Source organism: Nannospalax galili, unplaced genomic scaffold (genome assembly GCF_000622305.1).
Source record: "Nannospalax galili isolate Female #2095 unplaced genomic scaffold, S.galili_v1.0 scaffold149, whole genome shotgun sequence".
In the NCBI taxonomy this organism is placed as follows: domain Eukaryota; kingdom Metazoa; phylum Chordata; class Mammalia; order Rodentia; family Spalacidae; genus Nannospalax; species Nannospalax galili.
The window spans coordinates 164,828-185,510 of NW_008359763.1; the positions used below are offsets into that span (position 1 = coordinate 164,828).

General features: G+C 47.7%; 1 protein-coding gene across 41 annotated transcripts in view; it reads right to left on the bottom strand.

Annotated features, from left to right (window-relative positions):
- Positions 1–283: 283 nt before the first annotated feature.
- Positions 284–20,683, bottom strand: part of Lrrfip1 (LRR binding FLII interacting protein 1) — a 151,281-nt gene continuing 130,881 nt past the window's right edge. For 25 of the 41 annotated variants that reach the window (XM_029558947.1, XM_029558942.1, XM_029558945.1 and 22 more), the window contains 3 exons: positions 20,395–20,487; positions 18,590–18,731; positions 13,574–16,426 (listed from right to left, as the gene is read on the bottom strand). In XM_029558947.1, the coding sequence (XP_029414807.1) occupies positions 14,841–16,426; positions 18,590–18,731; positions 20,395–20,487 (1,821 nt within the window). In that variant the 3' untranslated portion in view covers positions 13,574–14,840. Of the gene's footprint in view, positions 1,101–2,581; positions 2,687–4,555; positions 4,636–5,621; positions 5,740–8,379; positions 8,430–13,573; positions 16,427–18,589; positions 18,732–20,394; positions 20,488–20,683 lie in introns of those variants that run through there. The other 16 variants (XM_017795739.2, XM_029558949.1, XM_017795735.2 and 13 more) reach the window with 4 other exon arrangements.

The window sequence follows — 20,683 nt, forward strand, 5'->3', positions numbered from 1 at the left end:
CTTAGAAAAATGGAAGGTGGGGCCAGAGAGATGGCTTAGCAGGTCAAGGTGCTTCCCGCCAAGCCCGATGACCAGAGTTCGGTGCTAGGGACCCACATGGAGAACCGACTCCTGCAAGTTGTCCTCTGACCTCAACACATGAGCTGTGGAACATGTGTGCCCCACCCATGCATACATGTACACGTATACACACAAATGTAATAAAAAAGGACTCCCTATCCACACAGATATAACAAGCAATGATCTTTCTTAGTGGGAAGAAATTAAAACCATGGCTCAAGTCAACCTTTCACTGTTTTTATTTTCCTAGTGGGTACATTCTTTAAAAGAAGTTAACAACTTCAATTCCAAATATAAGGATTAAATAAAGCAAATGAGAAGCTGTCATTTTCAGTGAAGCTATTGCCTAATTACCCTGGAAAAAAGGATTATGACCGAAAGGATGCAAAAATCCTAGAAAAGCTTCGTTTGTTGCCTGTGAAGAATCTTTTTAAGGTCACTTTACGTCTGGACTTGTCCCTCGTTTCCAGTGAAGGAGTTCTGCTCGGTAATGGCTTGTGGTTCCACAGTGTTTTGTGTATGAAAAGCACAGACTAAGAGAGACTACAGGGGTCACTCAGACGCAGGTGCCGCCATGGAGAAGTCCCAACACTGTGACGTTTCCGTGACCTTCGGCAAGACACGAAAGAAAACCAAGTCCCACCTCACCCTTGGCCGCGGTCACCCCCACCGGTGGCCCTGAGCGGATGCTGTGCGTCAGCGCCGGGGCTCCGAGAGGCCCGTGTGCTTAGGAAGAAAGCTGCAGGCTGCGAGCGTCGGCGCCGGCTCAGGGGTCTGCAGACAGGCGCGTGGTGCTGCCGGGCTCCCCGGGGACCAAGAGCCGTGTCCTCTGCAGCAGCCGACCCTCAGGGGCCGGGAAGACGGTGCTCCTGACGGTGCAGAGAAGCCCGGACGCACCGAGGCCCCGGCCAGCCGCCTGCTAGCCCAGCTCACTGCTGCGACAAGAGCGCGCTCCGGTTGGCTTTCATCTTCTCCAGTCGCTTCACTAGGTGGCCGTTGCTCGCCTCCAGCTCTTCTGTTTTATCCAGTGCGGAGCGAAGCTGGAAGCAGGGAGAAAGGCTATGAGCTACTGTCCTCCTGCTGACGTGCTCTGTGCCGCAAGACTCAGCCCTACGGAAAATACAGCCGAGCCACACCGAAACCCGAAGAGCACCGTGTGCGCGTGTGTGAGTGCGTGTGTGTGAATATTATTTTTTATGTGAATGAGTGTACTGCCTGCATGTATGTAAGTGCGCCCATGTTGTGCAGTGCCTGTGGAGGTCAGAAGAGGGCGTCGGATCCCCTGGAACTGGAGTTACAGGTGGTTGTTAGGTGCCACGTGGGTGCTGGGATTCTAACTGGGCTTTTAACCCCTGAGCCATCTCTCCAGCCTCATGTGTGTGAATTTCTTACTTTAAAAACCAGCACAGAGCTGGTGGTTCTGGCATCATGAGTGGAAATGTCCTCCCTGTAGAGCAGAATCCAGACCCTCACTGTCTTGGGGGCCCTGATGGGCTCACAGATGGCGAGTGTAACAAATCAACAGATACAAACCGAGGGAAGCCTAGGCCAGTTGATGGAAGTGGTTTCCTAGTGTCAGCGGCAGGACCAAGGGCTCTGCAGCTGGAGGTCAAAGGTGAATGTCTGAGAGAAGAGTCACAGGTTGGAGCCGGGAGCCAGAAACAGTGGAGCTCCCTGGCCAGTGGGCAGCAAGGAAGGGTAGCCTAGGGAGGGACCATTACAGGTACTGGGCCATGGAGCTGTGTGTTGGAGCACAGGCTACCCCTTGATTTCTACTCCAGCTGCCACCAGGTTGGCTGGAGTTCTTGGCAGATTCCACCTCCCACCTCACCAAGACCTATGGGCAGCAAATTTCCCCAGATCAGGCCTGGATGAGTCCTGTGGATCACAACCAGGCTTAACCTCACATAACACTGAACACATGAAGGGAGAAACCAGGAGAGAGAGAGAACCAGTGAACAGAATGAGATGCTGGAAGACCGAACACATGCCAGCTAGCTGTTAGGAATGGAAAACAGAACTGGGTTTGGAGTATTTAAAGAAATAAGGATTCAATTTATATTGTGGTTGCACCCCCAGCATGCGGTCCCATGCCAGTGGATGCTGTAAACATTTGTCAAATGAACAACTTTGCCAAGTGTCTTCAGGAAGGTAAAACAGGAGCAATTTTCAAAGAAAGTGGAAGCGTGGTGGGTAGCCTTTTTAAAAGCCTCTCAGGACACTTCAGACAGCAGTGACTGCCAGTCCAGCCCAATTCTCCTGAGTACCCAGTGTGACACAAGACACACAGGCATTAGAGGGTCTGCCTGTTCCTTTATCTCATAGTACCTGACGTCTATGGGTGCCACACTCAAAGGCGTCCCAGCCATCTGTGCTATGATGGTCTTTGGTAAGATGCTTGCACTTGAGGGAGGGCTAAGGCAGAGCTGACAACGAACAGCCACATGTGGTCGATCCTCTCTCCAACCCTGAGGAACAGTCACAATCCATTCTTTCTCTAGAAACAGCCTAGGACAATTACCTCTCTTTGGAGTTTCCGCTTTTCTGCCTTAAGTTCATCTTCTACTTTTTCTGCATTTTCAGCAGCTGTTTTATAACGTGATACTTGGCTCTGTAACCTTATTACCTGAGGGGGGGGAGAATCCATTGGTATAAATTCATAAACTGTTTCTTTCGCAATTTGTTTTATTGTATTTGAGATCAAAGGGTGTGATTTAGTAAAGTGGGAAACGCAGGCACAGCTAAGAGTGCCGTACACTTCAGTGATTACTCCGGTTCTGGAAAAAGTATCTGCTAGGATTTGAGTGGCCCTGTCCTGACAGTGGCCCCGTCCTGACACCAAGACAATTCCTTCTTTGCTCTCTGGCCCCAGTCCCAGGAGTGGGTCTCTCTTTGCTTTTATCACCCTCTCATGGGGCTGTACTCATTAGAGGACCCAAGTTCTATCCCCAGAACCCACATAAAAAGCAGGGCATCATGGCAAGAGTATGTGAGACCAGCGCTGGGGAGGCAGGCTCAGGCAGATCCCCATGGCTCACTAGCCTAGGCAGAATGTGGGGGAGAATGTGGGGGTAGAATGTGCTGGCAGGACCCCAGCCTGCTGCTGTGGTAGGTGGGAAAGGACAGAGCAAAGGGCAGAAGGAGACTTCAGCTGGATGTGAGGGTGCGTGTCCTCATCCTGGAAGCAGAGGCAGGAGGATCAGAAATTCAAGACCAGCCTGGACTACAGCAATTCCACTAAGTTCCAGCCATGTAGACCCACAGCTGATGGAAAGCACCCGTTTTGTCCTCACACTTGAATGGGCCACAGGCTGCCCCCAGGGTCCAGGATGTAGAGGTGGGAGGGCCGTGTTTCTTCACTAGAGGGAGCTGGCCTGGCTGGATGACAAAGGCTAGGGAGAAGGGCAGTCACAGTGCAGGGAGAAGTCCCAGCATGAAGTGTGTTTAACAGTTGTGTTTTTATGTCTGTGTGTGTTCATGTGTATGCAGGTACCCATGTGTGCACAGACATTTGGAGCCAGAGGACAACACTGGGTGTTATTCCGCAGGAGCCATTCACTTGTTTTTTGAGACAAGGTCCTCAGTGGCCTGCAGCTCAGTGATTTAGGCTAAGCTGGCTTGCCAGTGAGCCCTCGGATCTGCCTGCGTCCATCTAGGATTCTGCCTTAAAAAATAGCAAAGACTAAGTGAATAGCCAGGCGTGGTGGCTCATGTATTAGCCCCAGCACTCAGGAGGCAGAGTCAAGCAGATCTCTATGAGTTCAAGGCCAGCCTGGGATACCTAGGGAGTTCCAGGCCAGCCAAGGTTACACAAACTACAACAAACCCCAAAACAAACAAACAAAAAGACTAAATAAATAAATGCCTCAAGAGATTCGTTGCCTTATCCTAGTCCCTCATGTGTGTTCATATGTGTAAAGGCCAGAGATCAATGTTAGGTGTCTTTTTCAATTGCTCTAACTTTTTTGAGACAGGGTCTCTCACTAATCCTGGAGCTTGCCAATGAACTAGACTGGCTGGCCAGCAAGCCTCAAGGGTCCTGCTTCCAGGGCAAGGATCATGCACTTCTGCTACACCTGACTTCCCTGTTACACCTGGCTTCAAACATGGGTGCCTGGGATCTGAACTCAGATCCTTATGCTAGCACATCCCAGCCCCGCCCCCCAGGACCTTAAGTTTTTATTTATTTATTTTTTATGTGTATGAGTGTTTTGCTTGCATGTATGTAAGAGTACCATGTATGTACAGTGCATGTAAAGGCCAGAAGAGCCCCTGGAATTGGAGTTATGTATGGTTGATAGCTGCTGGGATCTGAACCCTGGTCCTCTGCAAGAGCGGTGAGTGCTCTTAACTGCCAAGCCATCTTTCTAGTCCCACCTCAGGACCTCTTTTGAGTCTCAAAATCTTTGATGCTTTCTGCCCTTTGCTGTTCAGATGCTATTCTAGCTAATCATTCACGTGACTGGCCAGGACTGCTTAGGGAGTGCACACATACATTTTGTTCTAGTGCGGTTATCTCTTGCTCAGATTTTGCAAGTTTAAATTTGAGGTCGCTGATCTGTCTGTTGGCATCTCCTAAAGGGCAAGAGAAAAGGAGCCCAGGTTAAGCTCTTGGACCTCGGACCACTCAAACAACAGTCCTGGGAATCAGCGCTTCCCCTGTGAGCCTCTCACACATCTGGGTTCTCACTTAAGGATCCACAGACTTGGACAAGACATGCTGTCCTCGAGCCCAGGTGGGGAACATGCTCTGTACATACTATATGCAGGCAGGAGACCCAAGGCCAGATAGAGACCTCCCCCAAGACGTGGAAGGGAGACATGACAGAGGGACAGAGCACAATCTTATCTCCCTCCAGCCTGTTTCCAGTTTACCAGCATGAAATACACCTCAGTTTTCCCCACACATCAGTAGATCCCAAGACCACTGTGCTGGATAGCTTTAGTGTCAACTTGACATACCTGGGTTGAGGGAGCCTCAATTGGGGAATTGCCTCTATTGGACTGGCCTGTGGCCATGTCTGAGGCGCATCTTCTTGGTGAGTGATGTGGGAGGACCCAGCCCACTGTGGGTGGTGCCACCCCTGGGCCGGTGGGCCTGTGTTGCATAAGAAAGCAGGCTGAGCAGGGGCCAGGGGAGCAAGCCAGTAAGCAGCGTTCCTCCATGGCCTGTGCTCCAGCTCCTGCCTCCAGGTTCCTGCCCTGAGTTCCTACCTTGGGCTCCCTGATGAACTATGGAGATGTAAGCTGAATAAACCCTTTCCTCCCCAATTTGGTATTGGTCAGTGTTTTGTCACAGCAATGGAGAAACAAACTAGCAAAGCAAGCATGGTTTCCATCAGTGCTCACCTTCATCCTACATGCTCAGACTGCCCACCTGCCCACCATCCTACACGCTCAGACTGCCCACCTGCCCACCATGTCCCACCCACCAAGAAGGGTCTTTGTGCTGTGGGATTCAGGGGCCTTCAGGGGACAGGAAGGGATCCTGGGCACCCTTTGCCAGAGTTTTCAAACAGCATAACTGAAGAGCGTGCATCTACACAGGGGTCAACATTTACTTTGCAGATCCATGACATGCGGGTCTGTCCCGTTTTCCAAGATGCCGTCCTCAGACTGCAGGCGGTCTAGCTTACTGTTCTTCTGTCTTCCTTCCAGCTGTCCTTTCAGCTTCTTAATCTGAAAGCGCCACCAGTAAAATATGGTGATTTCTCTTTTCTAAAGGAAACTGAAAAGCTGAATTTAGAGCCTGTCACCCAGAATATAGTGGGCCACTGATTTGCTGCGAGTGTAACCCCACGGTGCTAGAGGCAAGGGTGACAGGACTAAGCAGGTGGAATTCAACAAAAGGTTACAGTTTACTCTGTGTGCCACCAGCCAGAGGGACCCTCTCCTCTTTAATAAAGACCAACTTAAATAAATGAATGAGGGTTCTGAGGACCAGAACTCATATCAGAAGGGCACCGTTGATGTACTGAATGGAAGGGAACTATTAAAATTTCAGGCATGAGTTCTTTTGTAACTCTGAGTGAAGAGTTACTTAAAACTTTTTAACTTTTATTTTGTAAATTTTTATCTTATGTGTTTTGAGTGTTTTACTTGCATGTAAGTGCACCCATGTATGCAATGCTACACGAGGCCAGAAGAGGGCATCAGACCTCCTGGAATTGGAGTTTCAGATAGTCTGTTAGCCACCATGTGGGTGCTGGGCACTGAACCTGGGTCTCTGCAACTGCTGAGCCATCTCTCCAACCCCAAACAGTTACTTTTGTTCATGTGAGTGTATGCATGAGTGCAGATGGGTGCATGTGCATGCCAGAGGTCAACAGTGGGTGTCTTCCTCAAGCACTTACCACTGTATTATTTATTTGTTTATTTTAGTTATAGACAGGGTCTCCCTATAGCCCCAGCTGGCCTGGAACTTTCTATGTAGATCAGGCTGGTCTCAATCTCACAGCGATCCGCCTGCCTCTGCCTCCCGAGTGCTGGGATTAAAAGATGTGCCATCTCCCTGGCCACCTTTACTTTATCTTATTTCTAGGGTCTCTCATTGAACTTGGAGCTCATCCACTTTGGTAGACTGGCTGGTCACTAAGCTTCAGGAATCTGCCTGTCTCTAAGTCTCTACTGCTGGGATGTTAAAGATGTGCACCACCATGCCCGGCTTTTACTTGAGTGATGGGGATCTGAACTCAGGTCCTCATGCTTGTATTGTAAGCATTTTACTGACCGAGCTATTACCCTAATTCCTGTGAACTGCAATTTCTAAGGGTGAAATTCTTCAGGGACTCAGAAAGAGACAGCACAAAAAATACTTGAAGTGTTTACTGGAGTCGGCAAGCCTTTGTGTTCTGGGTCTTTGCTGTATTTGCCAAGAGACCCAAGAAGCCACCTGAAGGCCCCTGGGTGCAGGAGCAATAAAGTCCCCAATAAAGCCACGTGCTTCCTCTCAGAGCCTGGGCAGGCTGTAGGCTGGCGCAGAGGCACTGGCCAGCCTTCGCTGAGCTAGCCTTTTCCCAGAGACAGAGAAACACACATGGTTGGAAGGTGCAGCTGACAGCCAGACTGCAGATTCTTCTGTTACCTCATGTTTGGTTTCCTGTAGGTGGTACCTGCTCCCCCTCCACTTAAATACTACACTGGGTGCATGCTGCCTTTAAGGAACAGGTATAGAATTGCAGTGGATACATGTTTTTAAATGAACACAGGCCCTTCAAGAGACTCCTCCTCCTGTGCCTAATGCTTTATCCAACTTCGAGTGAAAGACTGTAAGAGGTGCGTCAAACACGTGACCACAAGGGGAAATCTGAGAAACTGAGTTTCTTTGGAAAGGAGCTGAGGAGCAATTTCATAACTATCCTGCGAACTAGAAAGACCAGACAAGACAGTTGTTCAGCATCTCCTGAGGTCTGAGCGAGTGATGGCGATAAGTCACAGCTTAAGCCATGTGGCCTCCTGAACATCTGTAGGTAACCTGCAGACCTGGGCCTCTTTCAGCCTTGGTCAGAGAAGCTTTTTGTGGTGGGCAGGAGTCAGTGCAGAGACACAACTGATCAAAGTACTGAGAAGAGACTCAGTGTTAGGCCATAAGTGGGACATCTTTACCAACACTCCCTGCCAGAGTTCAGGGGATGCCACAGAGGAGGCAGAAAGACTGTAAGAGCAGGAGGACGGGGAGGAGTGCTGTGAGATGCCGTCCTTATGACATGACATGGCTGTCACACACTTACAGCAGCTGTCATTACCTGCACAACAGCAAACCAGCCAAAATCCTGGTATAGATGGAAGTGCTCTCTAGGCCTCACTCCTTAGTAAGAAGCTATTGGAACTTGGTAGGTGCTGGGGGAGGGAGACTCATTCTTTTTTGAGGGTGTTCCCACTGCTAGGCTTCTTGTGCCCCAGCAGATGGCCCTGCACCCATGCATATATGGGTAACCGTAACTGGACGTAGCGGGTTATCAAACCAAGAAAAGGGAAAAAGACTTGAAGTTTAGAGGGGGACATCGTGTTCGGCTACGGGAAACGCAGAAGGAGGGAAAGAAAACTCATGGGCAACGAACAGTGGAGAGGAGCTGTACACTCGAGGGTGGGGTCACGGAGAACGCACCAAATCCTGCCCCATTGCTTCGAGTCCTCAGTAAGCCTGTGACTTGCAGTGTTTTCTTTCAATCAGATCATCAAGCCAGTATGGCTGCTTGGCTTGGCAACTGCTCTCAGACACGAGGCATCTGGAGTTTCCAGAGTGAGCAAGGATGGGAAGAGGCGCGGAGCTGTGCGCGCCGTGTTCAAGAGCTTGTAAAATAACGAAAAGGTGGTTACCTGTTCCAGTAAGCATTCCCGTTCGTCAATGAGCTTTTTCAACCTAATATCTGAAGAAATCAGAAAGACACCACGTCAGGCGAGTCTGCATCCTGCCCTGTCAGTAAGTCACTAACAGAACAGTGGTGGGCGGGTTAGTGGAGTGAATGATGAAGGTAGTTAAACACGTACCACGATGAATGAGGCCACAGACAGGACGGGGAGGAGCTCAGCCAAGGGGTGGTACCAGCCTCCCGACATGCTTCTGGTCAGGACAGCCTTCGGCTCATGCAAACAGGCTAATCTTCTACTTAGGCTAGCATGCAAGAATGCTAAAAACACGCTGCAACACAAGATCTTACAGGCTTCATGGTTTAACAATTTGCAAACACCAACAATCACTGTTCAAGAGCACCAAAATTTTCAAGAAATCCCTTTCCAAGTTTATACCCCAGACCTAGTCGTCTTCCTCATTTCTCTCAGAGACATTTGTCAGAAGTTTGCAAATCACAAGAGTACTGATAACACATCCACCAACCCAGTTATGAGCAGCTTTATTTTTAAAAATATTTATTTTTATTTTATGTGTATGAGTGTATTCCCCACATGTATCTAAGTGCACCTGTGTTGTGCAGCGCCCGCTGATGTTAGAAAAGGGTGTCAGATCCCCTGGACCTGGAGTTATAGACGGTTGTTAGCTGCCATGTGGGTGCTGGGAAGTGAAGCCAGGTCCTCTGCAAGACCAGCCAGTGCTCTTCACCACTGAGCTGTTTCTCCAACCTTTTTTGAAGAGCACAGGAATGCTGTGGCTCCTGGGATTCCTCCCACCCTGGACACAGAACGATGGATGTGCATGTGCCTGTCTGTCTCTCAGAAAAATCCCCAAATCTTTCTCTGAGAAAGTATCAAACCACAGTCTTCAGATTCACAGGGAGACCTGAGGCCTGGTGAGGATTTTCATGTTTAAAGGCAAAGTCAGCTGGATGCTGATGGGATGAATGCTGACGGGGACACTGTGGTTACTTGCAGGTGCTGTCCCAACAGTTTCCATGCCATCAGCTGGTTGAAGCCCAGGTCCCTATGGGCAGGCACCCTTTTACCTTGTTTGGATGAGGGAGAGGCCCAGGGTGATGGTTAGGTGACTTTTCTCAGGCCTAAGGCCTCACAGCCCAGCCTCCGGGTGTCCCTGACCACTGCTCTCTATGAAGTTTTCCAGATCTAGACTTGCACCTCTCAGTGGAACGCCAAAGCCTGACCTCTCGCTCCCATTGAGACCCTGATCTTCCACTGCCTTGCTTCAAATTCTCACAGAGTAAATGATTAACTTTGATTAGCCATGTGTAAAAAAAAAAACAAAAACAAACGCTCAAGTAAGATGCAATTCTGTTTTCATTTAAAACTACCCAGTCACATCGTAGTCCAAGTTACCAGCATTCTGTTTGTCCTTAAACTCTAAGTTGTTCTGTGAAACGAACAAAGTAAAAGCCAGCGGAAAATCTTAAGAATAATGTAAATTAATTTTCTGATCCTTTGGAGTTCTACTTTAATTACTCACGGCCCAGTGACGTTCGTCGGGTGTTACAGTCTTTCCTTCCCAACTACCATCTACCCAGCAATGAAGCAGTTGTTTGTGATTATAAAGTCACTTTTATCTAATAGCATTTTTCATCTTATCGTACATGGTTTATACTCATACATACAAAAACTACAGGCACCACAACACTGACTAGTCAGAAAATCATCTTAAAGCTTATCTATCAAGTACACAATCTGATAATTATTTTTCCCTCTTGGCAGACTTCAAATGCCCTAGAGATATAACCAAAACTAAACTTTAAAGTATAATGACACGTCAGGCATGGTGGCACACGCCTTCAATCCCGGCACTCGGGAGGCAGAGGCAGGCGGATCTCTGTGAGTTCAAGGCAGCCTGGTCTACATAGTGAGTTCCAGGACAGCTGGGGCTGCAGGGAGACCCTGTCTCAAAAAGACCAAAAAAAAAAAAAAAAAGAAAAGAAAAGAAAAAAAAAAAAAAAAAGAAAAGAAAAGAAAAAAAAAAAAAAAAAAAAAAAGAAAAGAAAAGAAAAAAAAGGAATGACAATGGTAGTGAGAAGAACACAGGTAATTTGAACTTTTGGAAAAACAGACATGCAGAAGTGAAAGGCAAATTGGGGAAGGAAACAAAAGGTAAAGCTTTAAGAAAATGCACAAGGGTCAGGGGGAGGTGGTGGAGGGCTGTAGTCCCAGCACTAGGGGGGCCGAGGTAGGAAGGGCGAGTCTGAGGCTGGGCTACACCATGTGTTCAAGGCCAGCTGGATTATATATAATGGACTCTGTTTCCTAAAAACAAGGAAAAGTGGAAGTACTTGATGTGGAAACAGCAGGAGCACGGTCTCCGTAGCTTTAAAACTCAGCACAGCTACTGTGCTGGCTGGATGGCCACAACCATGGCTTGCTCTCTGTGAGGTTCAAGACTGAAGAGTAGCGATCGCCCTGACTCAACTTGGTGAGCAGCAGTGTCCATCACTGATCTGAAGTGATCATCACTGACAGGCACCCAGTGTCTAAACAGGCCCAAACTATTCATTTAAAGACAGCAATTGCAATTTTCAGAAATGAGGCCCCCAAAAGATGAACACACATTGTCCCGAACTTGGGGCCTTCATTTGTACTGGGATGTTAAAATTATTTAGTGATATCATTAAAGACTTTAAAAATCTGGCTTTTAATATATTAAATACCAACAACCTTTCTGTCATACATTTTTGAGACCCACAGAATGGGAAACAAAGAGTTAGAACCTTCTGGAAAATTCCCGAGGTAAGCAAACCAAAGTTCTGGGGTTCTCTAAGCCCCTGATATCTTTGGTCACCTTGGGGCCCAGGTATTCTTAGCAACTCCATTCCAGGGTTGCTCAACGTCAACTAACCTTGGGTTGACTCTCCTCACAATGATCAAAGGTGGGGTTCACATCTTCAATAGGCACATGGGTGCCACCCGAGGTCTAGTGGTTTACTCATGATGCATGTTTATACCGCAGGGGACAGTTCCAGCCAACACAACCCCAGGTCACCCCTCCCACTGTCCAAGAGAGTAGCTCCCCTCCGCTCTATTTGCAAAGGTGGCGAAGGGGGCTCTGGAAATGCCGTGACTACAGCTCTTCGCAAGCTCCCTCCACGAACATCGGCTTCCATCTTCTCTGGGGCTGCAGGAGGCAGAACAGGTGGCTGTCCGTTGCTTCTGTCTTCTGGTTACAGTGCTCAAGGGGTCTGCATGGGTGAATGGAGCTCCCTCAGCCACCAGCCATTGCAGGTAAGTGTGTAAAGGGGCAAGAAGTGTGGAAGGGGGCAGTGGACGGGGAAAAGGGAGTGGGAGAAATGTCTTTTTCCCTAGCAAACAAAGTGTCCTACAAATGTCTACTGCACTGGCTGAGTACAGGTCCTGAGCACAGAAAACACCCTTCAGTCCTTCAGAGGCCAGGACAGTGGGAACACCTTCTATTGTATGCCCCTTGGCACAAGGCCACATGGCATGCTGCACAAAGTGGTCTCCTAGGAAGGGGCCAGGTAAGAGGAACGAGCCTTGCGCCTTGAGCCCTCTAAGCCCTAGAGGGAGTCCTCCAGGACAGAGCAGGCATTTATATATTCAGGTCCCTAGGACTCTGGTTAACTGGAAATGCTAAACATTACAGAAAGTAGTCAACACTGCACATCTGATTTTCTTTTTTGTTGTTGTTGAGACTGGTATCACAGGGCTTAGCCTGGCCTTGAACTTGATATGTTGGCTTTGAACTTCTGATCCTCCTGTCTTCACTTCTCAAATGCTACAATTACAGGCATGTACCACCAAGGGTTATGCAGTGCTGGGGAGAGAACACAGGGTTCTAAGCCAGGATTCAACCAACTGAGCTACACCCTCCAACCCTGTCTGCATCTGGTTCCTGAAGAAGCCACACAGTGGGTCGTTTGTACCTTTCCTAGCACCTATAAACCAGTGACCCATTATCTCTCCTATCTGCATCAAGTACTGTAACTGCCTTTGAAGCAAGATTAACATTTACCTGTAGGCACATTCTGGTTTGGGGCTAGAAATATTCAACTTTTGGATTTATGGTATTGGTGATGAATACTTTCCTCTCTTCTGCCCCATCGTCTAGGCTCCTTTGAGGATGTGGTTTACAGTTAACCCTTCAATTCTTTTCTGACTTCATATTGTTTGGCACTGAAATTTTCCAAATTGCCTTTTATGTCCAAGTCTTCCTAACAGTGAATACAGCTGAGCTGTCCGTGTCTGGATGGCTCAAGGGCTTTCACTGTGTCAGCTACTGTGCTGGGTTCTGATGTTCATGCGGAACATACAGCCGATGATGAAAAGGTCCACCTGCTGGTTCTTTTATGTTCACTCCTGCCTCAGCACTGAGCTCTTCACTACACAGTGGGTCCTGACTGCCTGTTCACTGGCACATGCCTTCCGAGATAACAAAAGGGATCAACAGTGCTGGGCAGTTCAATGCATGAGGGGTGAGCAGGCGAGAAGGCAGATGGCTGAGCTGGGAGATGTATGATGAAAACACGCCTAGTTCTGAGATGTGCTCTTGAAGGCATCAGGAGGAAAGAACGTAAAATGGTTTCCTAAGAAACCTCAGAAAGTTGGAATGAGCAGTTTTCTAATATGTATTACAGCATAAGCTGGAGACACCAACTGCAGCCCTCCTGCCCTGCAGCGCCCTGGGCTGCGGTCTCCAGCACAGGCAGAGCGTGTCACGTCCCCCTGCCCCTCCTGCCCTGCAGCGCCCTGGGCTGCGGTCTCCAGCACAGACAGAGCGTGTCACGTCCCCGTCCCTCCTCAGGACACTTGTGCACCACTGTTTTCTCACCACTTTCATCTTCCTCCTAAAACTGTTCTAGGAATTGGTGTTTTTTTCACAGAGCACCAGCATGGATTACCCTCCTTAATGGGGGACACTAGGGACTGTCCACAGAGCATGCAACTGGGCCAAGGGACTGCTCAGCCTCCCGGGTTCCCACACCTGTGCCAGGTCAGCCCTCTGAGTGGAGCTGCCTTGTCACTGACAAAGGTACCAGGAATGGGTATTCCAGAACCCCCAGGGGAGTTCACAGCCCAAAGTGGGTACCGTTTCATTCAGGTGGGCACTGGCGAGACAAGCAGCTAGTGTCAGAGGTCAAGGGGCTCAAAGACCAGAACCACAGGCTTGTAAAATTATAAAATGCTTTTATTTTCATCACATAACACTTGAGTTTGCAACTTTACTGAGGTTTTGGTCTTTCTGCATTCCATTCTATCTTGTAACAGTAGTATGAATTCACATAATCTCATAACATGTCAAGAACAGTCATGCAGTACAGTCCTTGGGACTTGACACTATCATCACTTTTAAATTCAACTTTACAACCATTTTCTAAATGCTTTTTGATATAGAAAATATAGATTTCCTTCAGGCATATAAAATAATAAATTTCCGATAAGAAAATATTGAGAAACAACAAATAACATTTAGACCAAAACACAAAAGTTGGACCATAGTCTAGAGTCCTTTGCACAAGAACAAGTAGTTTTGTATTTTTCTGAATGATGATCAAACATTCAAACAGGAAGATCATTTCAAAGTCAATAAAAAATTAATGACCGTCTCTCCTAAACGCTACAGTAGGAAATGTACTTTCAACTTGTCATTTATAGAAAAGAATAAAAATAAAATCTTTGTATAAAATGAATTTGGAACATCACCAGAATGAAGAGAAATAAAATCCTTCTACAGAATTAATTCAGATACCACTGACAACAAGATCCAAGCGCACTGGTGTGAAGTAAAATACGTATATGAGGTAAAGTCACAGATGTCCCTTGTGCTTTCAGACGCTTGTCTATCTACAGCCCTGTAATGATTAGTCATAATCCTAAGGTGCAAGTTCTCTCACCCAGTGACCTTTATGCTTTTTAATCATTTAGCTCCTTTAAATAAACTATCGTAAGGCTATATTGTACATACTAAAATCAAATATGAAAACACAACTATACGAATAAGACGTATTAGTTTATGTATCTACTACTCATAATGCAGAAACCTAAGAAAGCTATTTGGTCATTCTATTAGATGCTGACATATTTGGTCAAGAATACCCACATTCATATCGCCTACAGCAAATGTTAAATATTTTGACCTTAGGCTGGAATGTGGATAGACAGACTAACATTTGATGCTAATGGAATGTTCTCAGCTAGAACTTAAACTGAAAACAAACATGTCTAGGTGACCAACAATTTCATACAAATCGACAAGTAACAGTCTGTAATTTAAAGTAGTAGGTATTTAGTGACTGTCACACAATACAGTGCCAGAAATTAGAGGGTTTGTGAACTTCAAGAGCGGAGCTGAGGGAGTCTCAGATGCTAGAGTTACTGTGCGGGGCCCTTGGCCCTCTCTGGGCCCTCAGCCCTGCCCGCCTCCTACAGCCGCTGACTCACGACATGGTGCAGTCTTCCCTGCTCTTCCCCTTCTCGTCCGCCCCGCTCGCCTGCCGCTGGCTTTCTGAGCTGGTGTCCCCCAGCTCCCCCGACAGGCCATAGTGTTCTAGGATACCACTATCTAAAGCGTTCTCGGCTGTCTGGCCTGGATGTGTGGCCAGCACGTGCTCCTCTGCACTTTCCGTCTGAGCAGCACGGTTGACATCCTCTGGGGGACTTTTCTTTTCGGAATGAGAGCCGTCGCTCCCTTCTTCACACTCAGGCTCTGTGGGACCATTCGTGGGACCCTTTGTAACATGCTGTTCCATCTGCTCATCCTCCACACTGCTGCCTGACGGCTGTGTCACCTCATCTTCAAGCTGCACCCTCGAGACCTGGGTTTTTACATCCTCTTCCTCTTCTTCCTCCTCCTCCTCCTCATTCTGTTTTCCATTCAACTCAGCTTTAGGATCTTCTGGACAATCAACATGTTCACTGTTTCCTGCTAGGATTTCCTGCTTTGGATTGTCCACCTCCCCATTCTGAGTTCCTGCCACCTGACTTTTGTCAGTGAGCTGTCCCTGATCACCTTCCTCAACCTCACCTGCTTCTGTGCTCTGACAGCCCGACTCCTTCCTGTGATCTTTGAGGGCTTCCACAGGGGCTGCTGACTTCTTCTTCTTGTTTTTCTTCTTCCTGTTCTTTGTTTTCTTCTGTGGTGAACCCAAGGCCTCTGCCTCCTGGGTGTTCTTTTCTTGCTTGGGTTCTTTCATATCCAGAGATGCAATCTTAGCATCTGTGCTACCTGGGCCTATTGCATCCTCAGGGATGCTCTGTGCTATGGGAGCCCCAGGGCTGGCCTGGACTTCTGTCTGGGCAGGCTTTTCTTGCCCCGTGCCGGGGCCCACCCCATCGACCACACATGTTCCATCCTGACTTGCCGTGCTGTCGGCGTGTTCCGGAGGACGGGAGGTCACCACATCCACTTGTTCCCCACCCACGGCCCCCCCTGTCTCTGCCACATTCTCCGTGTTGTTCTCACCTGTCCCCCCCGAGTCTGCACAGCTCACCTTGTCAGCTTCAGGAAACTGCGCAAGAACCGAGTCTGGATGTGGTTCAGAGCTAGCTTCTTTCAAGTCTGCTTTCAGACCTTCTTGTTTTTCGATTTCCTGACTGCCTAGAGAGTTTGCACTTTGATTTTGGATACCCAAGGCATCACAACCACCCTGCCCATGAGTGGGACCTGGTCCTTCACTATCTAGATCCCCCAGGCAGTCGGACTGTTCAAGGGCATTTCTGGTCCTATCATCTGGCTTGTCTGTGACCTCATGTGACTCAGTCTGCTCTGGGTTTTCGAGGAAAGAAGTATTCTTGTGAACTTGGCTCTGAACCTGCTGCTCACATTTAGCATGTGCTAGCGGTCCTGGGGATGGGGCACTGTCTTCAGCTGGTTTCTGGGTCTCAGCATTTTCACCAGGATGTAAGACCTCTCTGTGCTGTACTGTGTCCTCTTTGTGCTGTTCCTGCTCAGTATTCGGCAAGATTTCTCCTTTCCCCACATTTTCCACAATTTCATTTCTCACCTCCACTTCTTTGGCTTTTCCTAAAAGACCATTGAGAGAATTGAAGGGACCCCATGATGCGGTGGCTACTTAACAGACATTAAAAAGCAAACACATGATCTACTTCCCACCCAGCTTGCTCCTAAAGAGAGAGAGAGTCACCCGAGAGTCACAGGAAACAAGCCTTCGCCAGGTCTGTGCGGCAAAGCAGCAACTACATTAGTTTGCTTTGGATGAGTGAAGGGTCCTCTCCTCCAAGGCAGGAGCGACTGCCAGCGCCACCTGCTGGAAGCTAACTTGTAAGGGTGAAGTTAAGATTAACCAATAGGAATAGCGCCAGGTCAGGCAGCCACAGAAAGGGTATGCTCCTGTATCTAGATGCACGTCCCAACCACTCACTTTCAGGCACCCAAATGCCGTGTGTCTCACACAGTCCTAACAGGAGCTTTCACATTTCCTAAAGAGAACATTCGGTTCACTTTCAGAAACTCAGCTTCAAAGCCTGTCTCAAGGAAGACACTTTCAAGTAAATCCTCTAAGTAAAAAGAAATTGATGTCCCACCACCCAGCACTGTCTTCTTGAGAAAGCACTCTGCTCCAGGATGCTCCAGGACAGCCCAGATCTGCTCCAAGGGAGTGGCAAAATGTCTCAACAGAAGGGAAAACTGATGATCAAGGTGACCACCATCTCAGTAGTTACTCGTCAGCCAAAAGCATCTCACTGCTTCAGATGGTCAGTTATAACTGGGATCAATCCCCAGCCTATGAGGGGGAGTGAATGCCTACCAATCTTAGAACCCTGTGGTCTCTCCCGTGTGTCTGTGGCTCACCCAGGAAAATGGGGGGAGGGGGCGGATATTAGGATTTTATTTAGAAGTAACTTAATTTTATCCTTTAAAACTTTCATTTATTGCATATATGTAGGGATACACATTTTATGATAAAGCATGCATAAATTTAAAACAAACATATATTCTGGGAAGTTCCCATAACTTTTTACAGGTGCGATGCAGCATAAAAAAATCCTTTGGTGGCCACTTACAAATTTATGGGAGTCATGTTCTTTTGGAATTTCACGATAATTATCAATTTTGTACATTGAGACAAGAACAACAGAATCATGTACCTAGCTGGGCCCTTTTACGGTGGAAGCTGACTAAATCATCTTTTTGTCTCCACAATTCACACATTTGTAAGTCGTGTTCTTTGACAGTCACAGAGGGGATGAGGCAGCTCCTAGGAAACCAATCCTGAGAAGCTGGGCATACAGGTTTCTACATGTACAGAAATAAGAAATAAGACGCAGGTCTCCAACCTGAAATTAACCATCACAGACCCTGGCTTCGCAAAAATCTGGGATGTAACCAGTAGCCAGGGACAGGTGAGACCACTTTATTTGGGGGCTGATGCTGGAGGGGTTATCCCAAAGCCCAAAGTTAGGACAAATATTAATTTGTGATTCTTTCTAAACCACTGAAAACTGTACAGACTATTCTTATGATCCTTGGGATTTCCAAATTTTATATTTTCCCAGGAGCAAACAGCGTATGATACAGAGGAGGCCACCTCTGCCCAAGGTTCGTGAATTCCAGCTCCTGTGGACATACCCTCTTACAGCATGGGTTCCGTCCCATTCCACTCTGGAGGTGGTGACAGCAGCTTCAGAAATGCCATCACTAGGCACTATGCCCCGACCCCTCACAAGCACCGATGTGCCCTGGACAGGCACTCCTGCATGGTGTGTATGTGTATAAGTGTGCAAGGCTGGCTGGCAAATATGGTCAGCTCACCCACTTCACAGCTTCTACTAATCTGACCTTTGGACAACTCCGTAAAAGGATTAAGTCAGAAGTCATGGTTGGGACAGAGCCAAAGAAAACCCAAATTACAATCCTGCTACCTCTGACCCTGTCTGTCACTTCATTATGAGTTAACTTCCTCCACTCAGTCTCACTGGGTCACCTTGAGAAGCAAAAAAGACACGTGTCCTTGAGCCACTAGTGTAAGCACTACATAGAAATGCATGCCAGATAGCACGTGTGGGTGATCACATGATTTGGCAGGGAAATTACTATGAAAGGACAGAACACATGGCATGCTGCGTGACTGTTAATCGATGAGTGACAATTGCTTGGATTCTGATAATGCAAGAAGGTCAATCACTGCTAACCTGAATAACGGAAGGACCCAAAGGAAGCACTTACCTAGTGTCCCCTCCCCAGCAGACTTGAGGGCATTTAACTCTTCTCTTGTCATCTTGGTGGGGCCTTGGTACCCGACATCATTTAGTGTGTCTGAAGTCTCTCCATTGGTAGCTATTTCTGAATTCAGGATTATTCCATGTTTCTGGGAACAAAAACAGGTTCATAGCATTCAGTGAAATCAGGTTAAACTCTATTAATAATTACAAAGAGGGAAGCAATTTCTCCTGATGTAAAGGATAACTCTACAGGAATAGAGAAGTGCCTGGGTACCATACTCATATAAGTATTCTATTAACACACGCAGATCTGCGATGACTTCCTCCAAAGACTGTTTGTTCCAGTCTAAGACCTAATTTTCTAGTGACAAGATACTCTGAACAACTTCCCTTTCATCAGAGCAATGGTCTGTGGGCTGCCATAAAGGGGGGCATCAAGAAAATGACTGGGAGTGATCTTTTCACTGTAAAGCCCTGACTGCGTTCATTAAAAAGAGAGACTACAATCAAGAACAGGCTTTGTGGGGCTGGAGAAGTGGCTCAGTGGTTAAGAGCACTGGCTGCTCTTGCAGAAGACCTGTGTTCAGTTCCCAGCACCCACATGGCAGCTAACAACCTTCCAAAACTCTAGTTCTAGGGGAGCTGATGTGCTCTTCTGGCCTCTGTGGGCATTGCATGACATCACTGCAACCATGTGCAGGCTAAAAATCTCAAACACATAAAATGAAAATAAATAAACAAAAAAGAAGGAAAGGGAAATGTCTTTGTTTTGGAAGGCATGAATGAGATTCACAATAAAGAAGGTAAAGATTTTTGGGACAGTCAAAAGAACGATTTGTCTCAGGACATGATCAAAGTTCTGAAAAGTATCTCCTTGCTTCTGTCCCAGGTACCACCTGACTGACTCCTGGCTCCCAAAGCTCTTTCCCTGGGTCTACACTGACTCCAGATGCTGTCTGCACAGCCTGGACAAGGAACATCATTTATGCCTTAGCTCCAACCCTGTATCCTGCTACTCTCCTGCTCTGACTGTGACTAAGGAACTCAGGAGTGGACAATGATGTGTGTCCAGGGGACTCAGGACGTTGCTGTGACCATGGCTCTCTCAGTCCTGCTGTGGCAGTACTCTGAGAGCCCATCTGTGGCTGCCGGCTCAGGCTTCCCTTCTGGAGAGCTAGCAGCTATGAACCCCTCCCCTCCCAAAAGGATGTGAAACTTGCCCCTCCTATGGTCTGGCAGGTAGGCCTTATCCCTCCCACTTTCCCCAGACATTATTCACCTTGGGAAGTCCCTGGACAGGAGGCTTTAAAACAAGGAAGTACACATATTCTAACGAGGGTGAGAAAATATTTAGATAAATGTCAAAACTCAGAGCTTGAAATCCAGGCTGCTTTCAAGATCAACTCTGCTTGTAAACATGCAACGATCCTGGGCTGAATGAAGCCTAGACGGGCACTGGCTTCACCTGCTTCACAGGGACAGCAAACTCAAGGTTTAATTAAGTTCATTAATACAGCTGCAGACAGTGGCAGAACTAGAGCCAGTGTCCACACGCACACGCACAGGGCCCCAGAACCTACTGCTGTTGCTTCGAGACTTTTCTTTTCTTTTCTTTCTTTTTTTTTTTTTTTTGGTCCTTTTGAGACAGGGTCTCCCTGTAGCCCCAGCTGTCCTGGAACTCACTATGTAGACCAGGCTGGCCTTGAACTCACAGAGATCCGCCTGCCTCTGCCTCCCGAGTGCTGGGATTAAAGGTGTGTGCCACCACACCCGGTGACACTTTTCTTAAACTGAACTTTGGCTTCATACCTTTAATTCCTCTTTCAGCTTGACTATTTCTTCTCTAAGATCATCTCGTTCGCTCCGTATGGAATCAAAAAACTCTTTCTGCCTCTCTAATGCCTGAGAGAGAGAGAGAGAGAGAGAGAGAGAGAGAGAGAGAGAGAGAGAGAGATTAGCATAGACAGCAGGATAAGCAAGGTGCAGGAACAAGGAGGCACTCTTCATCTGAGGCGTCAGTGAGAGACCCTTCTAGAGGATACCGTGCAGTTTATGCCAGCCTGGACCAGCTCCTGCTCACTCCCAGGGAGACCCTAGC